The 14,914-nt window shown below is 34.9% G+C and overlaps 1 protein-coding gene across 6 annotated transcripts in view; it reads left to right on the forward strand.

Moving 5' to 3' along the window:
* LOC135688782 (neurexin-3b) overlaps nt 1–14,914 on the forward strand; it is a 51,386-nt gene that overhangs the window by 29,642 nt on the left and 6,830 nt on the right. For 5 of the 6 annotated variants that reach the window (XM_089110370.1, XM_065205787.2, XM_065205785.2 and 2 more), the window contains 5 exons: nt 1,752–2,315; nt 3,727–3,947; nt 4,573–4,779; nt 6,232–6,346; nt 8,760–8,919. In XM_089110370.1, coding sequence (XP_088966496.1) covers nt 1,840–2,315; nt 3,727–3,947; nt 4,573–4,779; nt 6,232–6,346; nt 8,760–8,919 — 1,179 coding nt within the window. In that variant the 5' untranslated portion in view covers nt 1,752–1,839. Of the gene's footprint in view, nt 1–322; nt 787–1,751; nt 2,316–3,726; nt 3,948–4,572; nt 4,780–6,231; nt 6,347–8,759; nt 8,920–14,914 lie in introns of those variants that run through there. The other variant, XM_065205791.2, reaches the window with a different exon arrangement.

Below are 14,914 nucleotides of genomic sequence, written 5' to 3' on the forward strand. Positions count from 1 at the left end.
CTCGTTTTAATTCAATAGAAATATGCAGTTATTGGCCATGAGAAATAATCGAATACGATTTTGCCTTTTCTTTTAAAAAATTATTCAATAATTCATAAAGGTATCTATAACAAGTATGGGTATCGAAAGGTATCAAAAAGGTAGCTTCTAACCATAAAGTTTTCTAAAAATTAATAACATTGAGAAACTGTACTTCGATTTCCCAAAGCTTAAGCAAGATTGTAATTAATTATAATTTCTAATTTTTATATCTTATAAAGATAACATAGAGACATATCTCTTTGGATATTCACGAATTAGTCCAAACATCTTCACGCCTTATCAATTTTAGAAAGAAGCTTTATAACATGAAAACTTTGTTCAGAGTTAGTTTGTTTAGAAAACTTTACCTTTCAATCAAAATTGTCCAAAATCGGGCAAATAACAGTTTTTCGAAGCCGTCTTTCCAAAAACCCCCGGCCTTGTATTGCAATTTGTCAAGTTAATAAAACAACTGTGGACAGTTGAAGAAAGACGTAAGCCAACTTCAAAACGGACCTTATTTAAAAAAATCCCGATAATCTGCTTTCCTTGTGCATGTTAAGCCGGCCTATAGTGCAGGTGTATTTGGAAAACTGTTCTGTAATAAGATTATCTTGAAAAGGAATATTCGCTAAAACTCTGATTCAAGCATTCCTTCCATTGCTTGTGGGAAACAATTTTCATGGCAGAGTTTCTGTGGTATGGTATTGCCCTTGTTAGCAAGCAGCATTAGGTGATAATTTCGACATTGGTTTTCGACCGCTGGTATGAAACATACACCTTTTTAGATTTTAATGTTTATTCAAAAGAGATTGAGAAGAAAAACAGGCATTTTGGTTAATTATGATAAAGTTTTCGAGATAAACACGGTGACTGATAATTATGTCAATTTTTAAGCCACACCTGCCCTTAAAAGTCGATATGACAACAAAGTTTGTCAATCTCTGTTTGACTTCCTTTTGCTGCCATTCTGATCGAGCTGTCGTTACATTCTTATCACATCGATAGGTTTTTATCTCTGAAATATTTACTTAGAACTTCTTCTAGGATTCCAACAAGATCAATCATTTAAGTATATGTCATTTTTTTTGCATTGCATGCTGGTTTGAGAATTCTCTGCAACAACTTAACTAGCTTGTATCTTCATTTGATGCTTTAAATTCTTTTGAATTTTTAACTCCTTGGCATCATTTCACCCCCGTTTTATATTTTTTCAGCTCCAAAATTATTTAATAAACCACTTGCTATGTTACGATCTCTCGAGTTGTTCTTTGAAAGAATTTAGATTTTGAATTTGTAAATGTGTCCCTTAATGACTCTTCTAGCACCCTTGTAGCACATCTTTTGCGATCCCTTTAAAGTTCCAGTAATTTTTCAAACTCCTCTTTTTCTCAACTTTTCAATTTCTATGACAAGCAACCGTTTATAAGATTGTACGCCAAATTTCAGTTCTGGCACTTTGTTTAAAAGCTGTTTCAAAAAACTTACTCGTTCAACTTTTCCAATTTTCTCAAAAATTTGCCGATTGTATATTTCTTTGTCTGCTGTCATTTAAACTGTGTCGAACGATTTATGATACCTAATTTGATATAAAAAGTGTCACTTTAAAAACTTAATTCGAGGTAGAAATAGATTATCCTGTATACCTGCTTATGTTTTGTTTCTGTCTTCCGTCCGTCTGCAATCTTAGTCATGTTTTTATAATTTGTTATGGAACCTCTTATTTTTAGGTCTATCAGATCTGGTTGGTAGAGCTCAAGCACTGCATATAATCTTGGAATTACTTGGAACTAACGGGACATAGAAACAAAAGATATAATGTTTGTGAAAATCCCCATCATACTGCACTTGTTAATTGCACTTGTGCATTCGGAAAAACTTACTTTTCTTGGAGGAAAGAACCCTAAAGAATCAATGGTGCGGTATTCTAATTGGTATGCGAAAGAAAAAGCGGCTTTGAATTTTCAGTTCAAGACAGCGAAAAAGGACGGTATCCTCTTCTTCATCCGTGGCGCTGGCGATTCAAAAGATGTTCACCTGCGACTGGCACTTGAGAATGGCAGGCTATCGTTTGCCGTGTCGCATTCGAATCTGGAGCACATTGCAGAGGACTTTGGCACTGATCTTAACGACTTGAATTGGCATAATGTCACTGTGATAAGGAATCACAGATCCACGTTGTTCGAACTTGATGGAACACAGCGTGTGATGACGAAATTGCACTGGAAAGAGTTGCTCGACTTGAAGTCTGATCTGTATGTCGGATGTACTGATGACGCCGAATCTGGGGAAGAGTATGTTTTCTTCATTCTAACAGTAATTTTAATGGGGACAAATATCAGACGGCTGGGTCTACAGGTAAAGAATGGATAATGCACGGGTGTGGAACGTAAATTGGATAGCTGATTCTTTTGCTTTGATGTAAGGAGGATTTGCTGTACGTGTTTGGGCTTAGAGTAGGATAGGTTACAGCCTCGGTATCTGGTGAACATGGAACGATTGAAGTAGTGATGTGGGACGCATGGATCACTTTTGAATTAATGAGTTATAGCTGTATGTGTTAGGGATAGATGTGGGATTGATGCAGAATTGGTGCGGGATTGATGCAGAGTTGATGCAGGATTGAGGCAGAATTAGTGCAGGGTTGATCGGGACAGTATCTGGTGAGACGCATGGGTGAGTGATGTGAGACGCATGGGTCACTATTGAATTAATGAGTTATAGCTGTATGAGTGAGGGGTAGATGCGGGAGTGAGGCAGAATTGGTGCAGGGTTGATCAGGACAGTATCTGGTGAACATGGAACGAGTGAAGAAATGATATGGAACGCACGGATCACTATTGGACGAGTGAGGTATAGTTGTATGGGTCAGGATTGATGCAGGATTGATGAAGGATTGATGCAGGATTGATGCAGGATTGATGCAGGATTGATGCAGGATTGATGCAGGATTGATGTAGGGTCGGTCGGGACAGTGTCTGGTGAACGTGAGACGAGTGAAGGAGTGTTATGGGACGCATGGATCACTGTTTAATTAGTGAGGTATAGATAAAGGAGTGAGGCGTAGATGCAGGATTGATGGAGGATTGATGCAAAATTGATCCATGAGAGTGTCTGGTGAACGTTGACCTAGTGAAAGGGTGATTTGGGACACTATAAGATCAAGCTGGAGCTCATTTGTGTTATTCACGGAAATACGGGTAATGTCACGACCAGAAATTGTGCATATGGGGCGCATGTGTTAACTAAAGAACTGATATGGGACAAAGCTGGATGAAGGGCGACGTCACGACAAGAGTTATGCATATTTTATCTAGCATCGTATAGACGATGGCATATAGGGAAACAGAAAGATCTCTTTTTTTAAAGACTGTAACGTCGTTTCATCTTTTTACTGAAGGACTTAATGGATTTGCAATCGACTTTGTTTCTAGTAACACCTAGTATCATTTAATAATCGCGAGGATGGTGCGATGTATCTGTAACCTGAACCTTATTCTTTGCTTAAATGGTCACTTAATCGTGTTTCTACAATCATTCTCTAAATTTGTAACAGAAAGATTGACATTGATGTTTTTTTATGTGGCCATCTTTAAAATACTGTCTTCTTTTCGATGCTATTTAAAATATTGATATCTTATGAAGAGTTCTGCCTTCGAACTCTAGTATACACCTTTATTCTATCTTGCCACCTTTCAACTTCAGGTTTATCGGTTGCATCAAAGACTTGAAGTACGGTGAAGGCTATAATGAACTTACAATCCATGCTCCAGTATTCCAAGGCTCGAATGTTATCAATGGCTGTGCAGACTTCTGCGCGAAAGTTGACAATCCTGGGTGTAACCGCGGGACCTGCGTGAACCAATTCACAAGCTACACGTGCGATTGTTTTGGTACTGGTTACTCCGGCACTAGATGTGAACAAGGTGAACAGCTTTAGTCATACCATCGATTGAACTAAATATATTTGATACTCTCTATTGTGATAAATCTTTTAAATTACCTGTAATGAAAATTAGTATAACTTACAGTATTCATATTTTTAGATACCATAAAATATTACTCATTTTCCATAATACTTAAACCATTTTTTGACCCCAACAGAAATTACAGTGTGACAGATTATAATCAATACCATAGCATCAGTATTAGTATTAAGTTCTACCCTACGAACAATTTTGACAAGCTTCAATCAAGGCGTCATCAACTGTACCAGCAACAAGATCTGTCTTAATTATCTGCGTGTATTTTCGTTGAACTTTGTTCTACACAAATAATTTCACTCCCTAGAAGGTTTGCTGGCAAAATAGAAATGTATGTTCTTAATAGACTCTCAGCCTTTTCCTCTTAGTGCCTATAGCATTTATTTTTACTGTGTCTCGTTGTTAATATAGCTAAGTGGTATAAATCGATAGCTCGTAGGTATTGCAGAGCTCTTCTTTTTTGCCTAAACAGGATTGATTTGAAGAATTTACAGCCTTGAATCAGTTTTAACTCTCCGACTTTAGGAGTCTGATGTAATGGGTGATGTTTAGTTATTTTCCTTTCTAGTGTCTCAAGTTATATCGCTGCGAGCAAAGATGGACTTTATGTCAAGAAAGGTTAACTCTATGCGATCTCTGCGATCAAATAAACTGTACTTGAGATTTAAGACTTTGGAGAGACACGGAATTCTTTTTACCTTGGGAAAAGCAAGTGACTACCTTACTCTTGAGATCTACGAGGGTCGTGTTCGTATGGAAACCAATGTTGGAGGAGGCAAGTTGTTTACATTTGTGTCTTATCAAGTGATTTATTACCCATTTGTTTCATCCGTTGTATGTTTTTGCCTTCTAAAACCCCCAGTAGAAGAATATCAAAAAGTCATCAATAGTGGAGTCATCATTCATCCAAATGGGGAGTCGATATTTTCAACCACAATTTCCCTACCCCATAATAAAGCTTAAAATAGATTCACTTTTAAGGTTTTTGTCACATTTTCAAAGAGTTTCATCATTGTGATGGACAAAGTTTTCGTCTACTGCGTCTTGTTGCGATATTTGTTGCGCTATTGTTGCGCTATTGTGGCCAACTGTTGATCATCCGGGATATTACCAACATTCTCAATCCAAATGCAGTTGTGGAAATTGAGATATATATTTCAAGAATCATGTTGCATTAGGGGAGGGAGGGGGATCTGCCACCATTAGGTAATTAAATATATCTTTGAAAGGCTTGGAAATTGATCTCTTTTTCAGGAAATTTAAGCATTTTTCAGTACAGCTAATAATAATCTAATCGCCTCTGGACATTTATGTGCAACTTTTTCTTCTTCATCGATACCCATCTAATCCTTTATGATTTGTACTCTGATTACGTACAACCTTAATTGGATGGACTCAATAGTCAAATCTTTTTCGACTTGTAATGAATGTTGCAATTGTGATTCTTTCAAAAGCAGGTGTTTAATTTGAAGACGCTTTGTATTTTCATGTTCACTACTGGGCTTTTAGGTCCCATTCCTTTTAAAAAATTTTAAAATTTTGTCCTATATTTTCCTGTAGATTTAGGAAACTCGTTGACTATAAAATTATTATGAATACAAAACGAGAGGTGGACTTTTGAATGTTGGGGATTCGCTTTAAAGACTAGTTTTCTTTCTTTGTAGCCAAGATGTGGTTCTCACTATATGATCACTAAATTCATTCTTGTCATCTGTTGTTAAGAAGTTTACATTCTCTTTTATTCGCAAGTATCTCCCTAATGTTATTGGTAACGAAAATTGTGGAACCTAATTGAAGGACGTAGATTCTTACCCTCCAATAAAGAAGTAATAAACTTTGCAGTAGAGTCCTATTCTTTCTTCTAATTATGTCTACTTGTTTAAAAGAAAGAGTGAAGGATTTACGATTTTATCCAAAGCTTATTTACAATGATTAAATCAAGGAAGGTATTTTCTCGTGCGATTCATGTATTCAAAAGCTCTAGACTGTAATGTTTTTTAAAAATTTAAATAGATGATCAATAAAAAATCAACTTGATTAACGTTTCGCAATATGCTTCTTCAGAATTTTTTTCTTGAGAATTCAAATTTTCTGAAGAAGCATATTGCAAAACGTTAATCAAGTTGTTTTTTTACTGATCATCTATATATATATATATATATATATATATATATATATATATATATATATATATATATATATATGCTGAATTGTTTGGTTTTGTTAGGAAAAGTTGAAATAGAAAGTCATCGACCACTGAATGATGGAATGTGGCATGATATCAAGGTTGTTCAAAATGGTGGGGTTTTTACTTTGATGGTCGACCACAGAAACAAGTCGAGGTAAAATTAACTTCTCATTAACAAAAGTTTTCTCTTCTTACGTGTTTCAATCTGCTTTAAAAAATTAAAAGTTTTGCCTGCCAACTCAGTATTAAACACAATTCTATTCATGTAGATCATGCTCTCTATCCGTGGCTTTTTTTATTGAGAACTGTGATCGCTAGTCATTTTCACAATAATGTAAAAGAATGCACGTGCTCCTAGAAGAGATCTTGCAGCTGTTGCTCTTCAAACCAATTCTAACAATACGTAATTACCATCTGAGATATGGATTTCTTTGCGATTACGATTGTGTGGCGATTCGAAACTTAAAATAAAGAGGAAAAAATTCTACCCCGTCTGTTCTTTTTTCGTATATATGAATGGAATTGCACACCATGGTTCTCAGAACCAGTGGCGTTTCTACAGGGGGTCATGGCCCCCTCGCCAGAAATTTTCTTTGCCCCTTTCTTGCCCCCCAAATTTTACAATAGTTACTATTAAAAGTTCAATGTTTTCTTCCATAGCTGTTTGATCGTTTCTTTGACTAAATTGAAATTATAGATTTAAAATTCTATGTAATAGAATGATTTGCTTGATTTCATGGAGGTTGGATTTAAGACGTAAATGCTATGGAAAATTTTACCAATCAACTTTACAAAGCTATTTAGCCATTTTTGTTTAAAAGTATAGTTCTTCTGTTGATATTTTAATGTTCATGTTTAATTGTTAAACAGACAAAGCTCAGTGGAGGAACGGACCAAAGTTACCTTTAGTTGAAGAGAAATAAGTCCCCACCCTTTAGGGCCTCCAACAAAAAAGGTCCTTACTTATTTTTCCTAGGGGACGCAGCTACCTTTGTTACGTCACTAACAAAAAATATTTGACATAATGATAAAATATGCGAATATTTTTTTAGCGCCTTCAATGGGCTTAATCCTACGTATATTGTAGATATTTAAATGCAGTTTCAAGTCATTCCTAGAATGTAATTGTTCCAAACCTTTCCCACCAGCAATGGCGGTAATCTTTACAAAGCCCTTGATCGGTCTGAACATTGTTTCATCAGCCCTGATAGAGTTGTATAAAGGTCATACTTCTCTAGGGGCGCCAAAACTGGTGCCCTGTAGCCAATTTTGAGCCACCACGCCACTGCTTTACATTCTACCAAGATATGATTAGGAACTATTTCATCTTTTTTCTACTTGCTCGAAAAAAAATTGCTAGCATTGACCCCCTATAACTGAGAGCTGGCATCCGGTTAGCCCCCACCCAGATTTTTAAGGCTAGATTCTCCACTGCTCATAATTAAGGTACTAATACAATAATTGATAGCAGAACGTATTGTGTTGATACTTTTTTAGATAACAGGAGATACGGTACTGATACTCATGTAGATAACAAAGATTGTGCTGATACTATTTTAGGTTACAGGACATACGGTACTGATACTCTTGTAGATAACAAGAGATTGTGTTGATACTCTTGTAGGTTACGGGACTTATAACGTAAGGTATTATATTCTACTGTAGATAGCAAAACATACGGTACTGAACTATTGTAGATAACTGGATGCATTTGCATGGTAATGATACTATTACATATAACAGAACAGACTGTGCTGATATTACTGCATATAAAAGAATGTATATCTGGGTATATGTTTGCAGAAATAATCATAGAGATAAGAAAGTGTTTTAGCTTTCAAGTTCATTTTTGTCCAGTAGAGGATATTTGGTTCAAGGAAATTAATCGAAAGATTACCTTTAGTGGCCAAATTTTGATATGCGATTTGAAAAATTTAATCTGTTAAGTAAAACGCATAAGAATTGTCAAGCATAATTGTAATCCTAAATAAAACAATTAAAACCATGTCACTCGTATCTTGTTTTTAAGAGAGGAGTGTTTTAAGCTTTTTGTCCTGGATGTTGACAGAAGATGACTAATTTGCGCATAGACATAAGGCGAAGTAAGCCAATAGGAAAACAAGAAGGCTTGGCTGTTGTCACGGATCTCAAAACACAGGAATAGTTGAAAAGCTGTCCAGAAGGAAAGCCAGTTCGAAATCGGACATGCCTTGTATCCACCTGTTAGCGTTCTCCGAATCCCTCTCGTGCCTCTTAAACGTGGAAATGACGAGACGGAGAGTATTCTAAGACGATTTGTTGAACAATGAAGTGATTAGTAGAAAAATAATTAATGTATATCTTATCATGTGATCCCATTTCATAAATTGCCACTTCATTGCATATCATAACAGCAATGCAACCCTAGCGCAATTCTTTTTTCAACTCCCATGCAACATCTAAAAACATGCAAAAATTAAAGACATTAATTGATTAAGACTTCCATGCCAATAATTCTGTTTAGGCAACGTTGAAAATTTCTAATTGATTTTTTTCACATTATTAATTGCAGCTTTATGCCATTTCAGATTCGAAAAAACAGTTTCAAGCCCATATGAACGCGTAGACTCAAACTGCCTTTCAAGCGACTTTGCTTACTTTGGCGGGCATTTTAACCCAATCACAGTCATCGGTTCAAAAAGTAAACAAGGATTTGTTGGTTGTCTGCAACAGTTTTACTTCAATAAGGTAGGCCTTACTTTTTAAATTTACAGATTTTTGCCTGTTGAGATTTGGACCTCTTCCGAAGTCTGTTGATATTTGCGTTTTATTTTTTATTGCATAGCGTCTCCAAAACCATTATCCTTCCAGCCGCCGTTAGTCGCACTTTCCACTATTGTTGCTGTACCTTAGGCTCGCCGTGTTTGCAATTCTAAAATTCCCCTATTCTCGTCAGAGACATTTTTGAGCGCGCGCTCGAAGCGCTAAATCATTAGATTTCATTGGCTGAGCTCTTGCGTGAGCCCCTGGGAGTAAGAACGAGACCTTCTCTCAAACGCGTGCGAGCGAACATGAAACTGATTGCAGCGACTGTGATCATTCCCAATGTACGCATGTGTAGGTTTGAGCGCTTCGAGCGCGCGCTCAAAAATGTTTTTGACCAGATTAGGCTTAGCTTAATGCTTCGTGGCGTTCGAAATACATTTGTTTGGCCACTAGCGATGAGCCACTAGCGATGAGTACCTTAATTGGTTATTTTAATAACTATCTCTTGTTAGGCAAGATTTAGCCGGAATTCGCATCCTTGTAATAGTGATGTGTCCTAATATCAGTTTGTAGAATATTGTCATTAAGGTTGAAGTTTACACTCAGTTTGGGGGCAAAACAGCATGCTTATGCTGTGTTTAATTTTTAATGCGGGCTATAATGAATGAGGATTACAAAAAGCAAGTTTTTAGGCCTGGCTAATTCTACTTTGAAGAAGATTGGCAGGATAGATTTAGAAAAAAACTGAAATGATATTTTAATCAAATATTACTTTAATCCACTGTTTTTGTATTGTGATTATCGAAAACGTTACGGTAATCGAAGTTGTAAGAAACTGTTCTGGTCATACCATCAATGGCCTAAGAGTTTTCTATTTTCTGCTTTGCATCTAAAACTGTTTATTGTCCAAACTAAACCTATCTCTGATCTAATTTTCATGAGGATTTTTGTGGCAGCACTTGGAGCATGAATATTCAGAAAAAATGCATATTAAAGAAACTTGCTTCTTCCAGTTATACAATAATTTAATTTGTGACCTCGTTTGATTGATATTTCAAACTTCTTTGCTTTTCTTAAGATACAGGTTAAGGTTCGGAAATTTAGTGCTTCACTTTCACGATGCTGCTGCTCATAGTATTGATTTTTGTCGACCTAATCTACTAATTTTTACAAGCGACTAGACTGTGAATAGTGACCGAGAGTAAACGTTTTACCCAGAAAGGTTATTGCAGTCATATACTTAAATGGTTTTTCAACATTATATAGTCATAAATCATACGTTAAACAGAATGTTAAAAATGTTGTCTGGTCAAGACATGGTGGTAAATCTTTCTACTAGCTACAAAATGATACCGTAAGTTGGGTTGGTGTATATGGTACGATGCTTGTAAATACCTTCCGTTAATCAGGGACCTAAACTCTAGAAAATCTCCCCTACAAAGCTCAGAAAGGTGTTTTCCTTACCTTTTGCAAGCAATCTGTAGTTCTGAAAACCTTCCTTAAAGTAAGATGAAAGCAGGGTATGGGTTGGGAGGTTGCACTTAACCTTATTTAGGTATGAGTATTCCTCGGTTTTTAGGGTCGTGGGCTACAGAAATAAGGGTCTTCGGTTCGAGTCCTTGACAGTATCAAAATTTCTGTCTGTGACTACCGAGAGTCACTAGGCGTTGGAACTGAGGGATAGGAACCACGAGGCTTCTATTGTTACAAGTACAAATACTTTAGTTTCTATTGTTGTCATGACTTTTGTTACTTCATGATTCGCTGAACTGTCATGTTTTCTAGCCCCTTATTACCTGCTTTTCGTAAGATTGTATCTACGAACATTTGACCGTTTCCTTAAGACAAGAAATAGGAATTTTCACTTTAGGAAGTTGTTTTTCAGCAGTCTAGCTAAAAAACCTAAAGGAATATTTATTATACAAGCAATTGTAAACCTGAATCGATTTATGAATGTGCAGGGCCGGCCAAGCAGAGAAACAACTTGCTTAAACAATATAATTTTATGCAGTCCAAAGAACACTGGCTAAATATACTCCTAAAAGATGAAAGTTTATTCCAGAATTTTCCCTAAGCAAACGGACATTTTGTGGTAGGGTGTTTTTTCTTTCTATCCTACTGTGAATGCTATCAGTAAATCCAAAGAAAATAGAGAATGCAGTTGATCTTTACTTCCATTCCACATCAAAAACTTCTATATAACTATACGTCATACTGCGAATCTTTCTTGAACCTGATAATTCATTGATTGTATGTAATACATTGCTGAATTCAATTTTCTCTCTGCCCATTCATTTATTTAAACTTAAGATGGAAATTTGACAGATTTACAACAAAGCTCTTATGTTTGCAGGATCTGACTCTTTAATTAATTCCTACGGGTATTTCTTTTCTTCTTTACTCTGTTAATTAATTTCAATAGAAATATGAGGGCAAAATGAGTCATTCTGTTTTCAGAAATCCGATTGTATTTATCTTTTCTAATCAACGCAACTGCCTTTAACAAACGAGATAATCCAGTATCTGCTTTTCTATTGAAAGAATACAGCAGGTTATTTTATAAGATTTTTCCGATACAAAAAAGACAGTTCATTTAGAACACAATGTATGAAGTTTCTGACGATTAATTTTATCTATCATCCTAAAGAATCATAAACATTATAACATGATGCAATAAATTAAAGCAATTATATATTCAGCTGTGATAGTACATGTTTAGGGTATTGCAGACTTTTAGGAATCAATGAATAGGGGGTCGACTTGCAGCAAATGCTGATGGCTTCTTTATCCAATTTTCTAGTTTCTCTTTTGATTCCTCCTGCAATTTTATTCCGCCTTCCTTTTTGTGCAGGTCTATTTTTAATTTATCTTTGAAAACTATTTTTATTGTTTTACATGGAAAGACACCTGCTGTCGAAATGCTGTACCTATACCAGTTTTGCTTACCTCAAGATGCAAAGAAATTTCAAAATATTTTCGCGACATTGGCTGTAAAAAGGATTCTTTCTTCATATTCTTGCAACTTCAACCCACAAACTCTGTAATTTTGAATTTGAATCAGTAATTTTGACCTGATGTTCCTGTGTCTTTCAGAGACTTTGGCTCAAGACCCGCGACCTAATGGGCCAACCATTTGCAAAAAAATCCCCCTTTCACCTCACCTATTAAGATTGTTTCTCCAAATTATTGTATTTTTAAACTTCCAATATCTTGAAAGATATATCTAAAGATTTTGCTCCTGTGCTATACTATTTGAAAAACTGTTTAATTTTTTTCGTATATCTAAAGTATAAAGCTTTCTCAGTTGGGATGTTGGTTTACAGAATAGTTCTCAGTGTTGATGCTTGTGGAGCGTCGTCGGTTTAAATGAATGAATCCTTCTTTCTTTCAATTGAGTCAGAGAAAAACTAGCCGCTTATTTTGAGGGCAGGTGCTTCTTAACTCTCTCTCCTAACTAAGTTTACCTGGCAACAATTTAGGAAGAGTAAAAACAATAGTATAACGATGGCACTATTTAGAGGCATCAATTTCATGGGTTTATTTTAAAACATGCTTCCATGAAAGAATGTAGAAAGCAATTTGAAGTGGTTTTTATAAATGAAAATATGATTAAGGGCATAACTGGAAGAACTCAAAAGCTAAAGGGTTGACTTAGACAACGAATTCTGAAACAGATTTCATTATGATATTTGCACTCGATTGAACTTCTTTTTACTGGAAAAAAAGTTAGAATGTGCTAAAGAAATGCAAAAGCGATCTCATCTCTTTTCGTAAAGTAGCAGTATTTCTTAAACCACCGTTACTAAAGGAATTTACAGATGATATTTAAGATGACCTGTTACAGACGATTTGCCTCTATTACCTCTTCAATGTTGGCTATTCACACGTCTTCTCTCTAAGCTCTTTATATATTTCTATAGCACTTTATTCTTTATTCTTTTCTTTGATATATAAAAACCCATTGCATTTAACATTATCTTTTGGTCCAAATTTAAGTAAGAAATATGGCTGTTTTTCTGAGAATAAGGACATGTCATACTATTTTGAACAAACCCAATGAAATTTTATCAATTGTTACAAACAGGAAAAGTTTTTGCAGCCATAGGTAGGTGTCTGGTTCCTATAGGACGTGCAGGTCATTTGGCGTGCTTGATTGTTCTGAACATATCGGGCAGATTAAGATCAATCAAGGCAAATGTTATTGGAATCTCCCATTCAAACCTTTCCAGAAAAACATATTTTGCTTGGATAGCCCTTGATTCGAGGGTGTGGCCAATGCTGTAAGGATTCTTTATGAAAAATTGATATTGCTTTTAAGTGCTTAAATTGGCGTGGGAAGATCAACTTGTTTCAGTTGTATTGAATACAGTAGGATCTCGTTCATATTTTAGATCGCGCTTCACAATTTTTATTTAAATCAATAGATTTTGATAAAGGCCAAACTTAAAATGCAAGAAAGGATTTTTCTATTTAGATTTATATTCTAAGATATTTTATTTCACGTTACTACTGAAGCCTCGGTAGTATAATTGTCATACATAACATGTTTAGCTCTATAACACACCCCAAACTCCTTTAACAGCACTAGTTTTAATCAGAATTGCAAGGGTGCTAAAATATGCCACCCACCATCAAGCTGATTGTTGATAAGCCATAAACTATAAAAGTCAGAACCATCGATGCATACTTTGTGTATACAGGTTTTTAGTACTTTGAATCCACAAAAGTCCAGGAAAGTAACTGTTTGTAATTCTGTGAGTTGAATATTCAAATAAAAAAAGACAAATCTTATACTGACCTTTGCTCGAAATGATGACGAAGTGTTGAAAACTACACATTCTTATAGAATGCAATGAATTTTCACAGATGCTAAGCCGCTCTTACACGATCAGATTTTGTCGAATTCGCTTATGTCGAATCTAGTTTTGCTTCAGATTTGTCGAATCGAATGCCCTTTTTACACGATCAGATTTTGTCGAATAAGATAAGAGACAAATGCCTCAATTCTGTTTATGAAATGGAGTAGGTTGCTTCAGCTGCCAGAGTTATAGCATTGGTATTTATAAAACGAAGAAATAAGAAGCGACAACGAAGAAAATGGACAAAAGAATGGCTGAACCAATGTCCTGTATTTGGAACATACGATACACATTTGAACGAGTTGCGCTTCACCGAAGGAAAGGACTACATGAAGGACAACATGAGTATTCAGCAATGAATAATTCTGTTTCTTCCTTTTGGTTGAACTTTGGCATGCGTTCACTCCATTTTTTCTTTGAAATGATTGCAAACAGACTGAAACAATACAGAACATGGTAATTCGGATGACGTAGTAGCGTGGGCGAGCAAGAATGTCATTCATTCACCTTTCGATTTGTCGAATGGATGAGACACGTTCGATTCTTGAAAAATCGAATTCGACATTCCGATGATGGCTTCGACATTCGATTTCTCCTTTTACACGGTCAGATTCTTTCGAATTCGACAAAATCTGACCGTGTGAGAGCGGCTTTACAAATATTTTGTTTCGTAAACTGTAAGTGAAAAGTACGAAATTAGAAACAAAAAAACCAGAAAAAGGCAGCTTGCAGTTTGGCTTCTAATGTATTCTGAGACCTTGCAGCACCTACTTTTATATTATAATATATTATATTATAATTTATTATATTATATTATATTATATTATATTATATTATATTATATTATATTATATTATATTATATTATATTATATTATATTATATTATATTATATTATATTATATTATATTATATTATATTATATTATATTATATTATATTATATTATATTATATTATATTATATTATATTATATTATATTATATTATATTATATTATATTATATTATATTATATTATATTATATTATATTATATTATATTATATTATATTATATTATATTATATTATATTATATTATATTATATTATATTATATTATATTATATTATTACTACTTTAT

Source organism: Rhopilema esculentum, chromosome 9 (genome assembly GCF_057945365.1).
Source record: "Rhopilema esculentum isolate cy_ngs chromosome 9, ASM5794536v1, whole genome shotgun sequence".
NCBI lineage: Eukaryota > Metazoa > Cnidaria > Scyphozoa > Rhizostomeae > Rhizostomatidae > Rhopilema > Rhopilema esculentum.